General features: G+C 32.3%; 1 protein-coding gene across 1 annotated transcript; it reads left to right on the forward strand.

The window, feature by feature from the left end:
• Positions 1-599: 599 nt before the first annotated feature.
• On the forward strand, positions 600-1,195 carry LOC106753873 (putative calcium-binding protein CML19). Its single transcript, XM_014635740.2, has one exon. The coding sequence runs from the start codon at positions 722-724 to the stop codon at positions 1,145-1,147; it is 426 nt and encodes a 141-aa protein (XP_014491226.1). The 5' UTR covers positions 600-721; the 3' UTR covers positions 1,148-1,195.
• Positions 1,196-4,386: the final 3,191 nt, after the last annotated feature.

Below are 4,386 nucleotides of genomic sequence, written 5' to 3' on the forward strand. Positions count from 1 at the left end.
TATATATATATATATATATATATATATATATATATATATATATATATATATATATATATATATATATGCTCATCTTTCTCTTTCCTGAATCAGACGAATCGGATAAATTCCCGGTAGCCTAGAAAGTTCCACTAATGTGGGAGAACTTAGACGTCTACCCGGATTTAAAAAATATAATAGTTTTCTTCTATTAATTTTCCCGGTTCTTCTTTTCTCGTCAAAATCGCACAAAGTTAATTATTAATTAATATACTGAAAACTGATTATATTAATCAATTAATTATGAAAAAAATATTTTTCTCCTCACCAACTGGTCAGACATAAAGGAAAATATTTTTTAACATTAAAAAAAATAAAAATAAAAATATTTTTAACATGATTTAACTTGTACCTAAATTTATTATAACTTTTTGAAAATGTGTTTTGCCGTACAGAAGCTTCCTCTAGAATTGGCCACGCGAGGCGCATGAGTCGTTGGCGGCTCCTCACTTCTCACGCCACGAGAAAATGTTTGTACAAGTTACAGAACTTGGTCAATTCAAGCGACGCGGCATTAGCCACTATAATACAAGCTCTCTCGTTTCATCATTCTTGAGCACCTTCGTTGTTATTCGTTGCATGCTTCTTCTTTTCTTGTTTCGCAATCTTATGACATCAATTTTGGCTGCTACGGTTGCATATTATCATTACACATCTACACATATGTTGGTCTAGGGTTTATATGATGAACAAGCTGAGGCAATATGAACGTTTGTTCAAGCAGTTTGATGAGAATGGTGACGGGAAGATATCGGCGTCGGAGCTGAAAAAATGCGTGGAGGCGATGGGTGAGGAGTTGTCGGCTGAGGATGCGGCGGCGAGTGTGATTATGCTGGACGCGGACGGAGATGGGTTGGTGGGATTTGATGATTTTGTGAGGTTTGTGGAGGGAGGGAAAGAAGAAGAGAAAGAGAATGACCTAAGAGAAGCTTTTAAGATGTATGAGATGGATGAGAGTGGTTGCATCACACCCAGGAGTCTTAAAAGGATGCTTAGTAGATTGGGTGAATCCAGGACTATAGATGAGTGTCAAGTTATGATAGCTAGATTTGATCTTGATGGAGATGGGGTCCTCACATTCAATGAATTTAAGGTCATGATGTTGTAGTTAATGTACCTTTGTTACACTATATTCTTTTATTTACTACATATATATTCATTGCTTTATTATTTTAAATATTCTTCATTTAAAAAATATGAAATACGAGATAGGAGAACAGTAAATTATTCTAACTTATAACTCAACATTACGGGGTTGTGTCTTATTAGAAGAATATGATATGAAGATGTAGATATTTATAGGATACCTTATTCAATGCATTGCCTCGTAAGCTTAATTTCTTAACCTCTAAAATCAAAGAGTGGTATATTTGGGTCCAATTTTCAATAAAATCGTAGTAGAAGTTTTTTCAAACGAATTCTAGTAAATTCGAAACGATTTCTCATTAAATTAGGCAACCAATTCTGATCCTAAAAAATTTGGCCGACAAATAACTTCTTTGGAGCCACGCATACTCATTGATTGTGTGACTGAATAACTACACTCCATCAACCATAAATAATGTAAAGACTCACAAAAACTCAAATAATTTTGAATGCTATGATAGTCATTCTTGTGTTCACTATGTATGTAAAATTTGTCCATTTATATCACGATTTGGTTCTTTTTTTCTTTTTTGGTTTACAAGTGCATATTTTAATAATTCTCAATAGATGATAGACATAATACAAAAATAAAATAAAATCAAAGAACTTGTGAAGTTGTTGCTTATGTTCTATGACAGACTTAGACAATGTAAATTTATAAGAGAATAATGACATAACGATACAATGATAGCAAAAGTTATATTCTCTTATGTAAGTCCCTCTTTTATAGCTTTCTTCGAGAGATAACTGTTACTAAGAGTTGATAGATTAGGTGGCTTCTCATAAGAAGATACATACTTTTCTACGTTTTGGGAAGAACAACATTGCTTTCACATTTAGAGCTTGTATGATTATTGATTGAAGTCTTACCCGAATCAAATTAATTTGCAATTAAAGTGCAGTATAAACTAGGAAGTGACTCCTGTTGTAATAATATCATATTATTGCAAAAGAAACGTTTCTCCAACGGTAATATTCCAACAACCAAATTCTTAAGTACTGCAACGGCCAAATTATTTATTGTTTTTTATTGTCTTTTATTGATTTTATTCTTCCCTATCTCTATAAATAGAGAACTCTTTCCTCATTCCTAAACACACCAAAGTTCATTCTTTGTCTTCTTCTCCTAAAATTATCCTGGGTATAAACTCTTTACAGAGTTTCTTGCTAGTTCTGTGATCCTTGAATACATTTCGAGAAGTTCCTGTTGTATCTTGGGGGACTTGCGCAACACACCGCGGATAAGTCCTTAAGGACAGTGATCCACACGCCTCAGGAAATGCGGTTCGAGAATTTGGTCAGTATTTTTTTACTACAATCTTAAGGACTTATATTTTAGTCTCATTCAAAAAGCCAAAAAGGTACGAAAATCTAACATTTTTTTTAATTACTTCGTAATTGTTATTTTTAGTTTTGAATGCTTTGAAAGATGATTTCATGTTTCTGTTTTAATTGAGTGATCCAGGAATTTTAGAAATATATGTTCGATAAAATATTGTTCTAAGACCATAATTTTTGTTCTGTACTCATGAAATAAATTTTCGTAACCAAGGTATGAATGTTGACGAGTGATATGAATAAAGGTGTTTTTTTTGGATAGTTTCAACGTGAAACTGTAGTCCCTATATTATCTTTGATTAGATCTTCATTGATTTTTTAAATAAGTTTTTTCCAAACCCTAAGTAAATTTCGTTTGTGATAATTTCTTTTATGATGGCTTTAAAACTCAAGGACTTTTACCAGAGAACTTATAAACCATAATCAAAGAGCTTGGGTTCTTCTTCTTAATTTTCTATTGTTCATTTTTTTTCCCTTGGATGAACCCAAATCCTAAGATTATTTTTCTCACGGGAGGAGCGGATGGAAAGTAGTGAGATGAGTAATTAAAATAATAAATGATTTGTAATTTTAAATTAATATTGAATAATTTGTTGTTTGAATGATTGTTTTGGTTAAGTTAAAGTTTCTGNAGCATTATGGTTTTGGGTTGTGAAAGTGAATCTTCTTTGGATTTTTAAACATGTTGAAATTCTAGGCTAATGAGTTGATACGATGTATACGTTTCACTATTTAAACTTTGGAAACAGTTCAGTAATATAAATTGGTTAAACTTTGGAAACAGTTCAGTAATATAAATTGGTTATTATGGAGTTAAAGCTGCTGAAATTTATAACAATTGTTTTCTTTGGATTAACGGATTGGAAAACTACTTCATGTGTGATGTTAATTCTTGATTAGAAAGTTTTTGTTGGGCTTTAAAAATTGTTGAAACGTACAAGGATGCCTTGGTGATGATTTTATATGCTTTTTGGTGCATTATAAACAAGCATATGATTTTATTTTTTTTAAACCAATCAGAAAAGAATTTTGATGTGAGATACATTTTGAAGTTAAGATATTCAATGCTAATTTATTGTTAAATTGGCTGATGTGAAATAAGGTGAATATGATTGGTAGAATTGAAAGACATGCGTGAAACCAATGTAAGTTTAAGTGTTAGAATCATAAGGAAGGGAGATAGTATATTACTACTATCCAAGAACAATATATTGAGAAACTTCTTAAGAAGTTTGAGTTTTATGACCTGAAACCAGTGAGTATCCTTTATGATGCTAATTCTAAATTTAATGAAAAATATAAGAGAATTATTATCTCAGTCTCTCAGTATGCCCAGATAATTGGGAGCTTACTCGCTTAATGAGTTTTTATAGACATGATAATGCTTATGCAGTAAGTAGACTGAGTAGATACACTCAATGTCCAAATCAGGAACATTGGCATGCACTTGCTAGGCTTATGAGATACTTAAGAGGTTCAATGGATTATACCATTGAATATAGTGGATTTCCCGCTATACTAGAAGGGTACAGTGATGCTAACTGGATCTTTGATTCAGATGAGACAAAATCCACTAGTGGTTATGTATTCACACTTCGGGGTGGTGCGATTACATGGAGATCAGCCAGAGAAACAATTATTGTGAGATCAACAATGGAATCTGAGTTTGTTTCTCTCGAGATGANTGATAATGAGACTGAGTGGTTNAAAAACTTCTTAGCGAACATTCCACTAGGAATGAAATCAACCCCATCGGTGTTAATACACTGTGATTGCCAATCGGCAATAGCTATAGCTAAAAAGAAGAATTACAATGGAAAGAATAGACATGTACAATTGAGACACCAATTTGGTGAAGCAGCT

This window comes from Vigna radiata, unplaced genomic scaffold, assembly GCF_000741045.1.
Source record: "Vigna radiata var. radiata cultivar VC1973A unplaced genomic scaffold, Vradiata_ver6 scaffold_7, whole genome shotgun sequence".
Lineage (NCBI taxonomy): Eukaryota > Viridiplantae > Streptophyta > Magnoliopsida > Fabales > Fabaceae > Vigna > Vigna radiata.

Coding starts and splice junctions, on each gene's coding strand:
- LOC106753873 (XM_014635740.2), top strand. CDS start 722: ATGATGAACAAGCTGAGGCAATATGAACGTTTGTTCAAGCAGTTTGAT.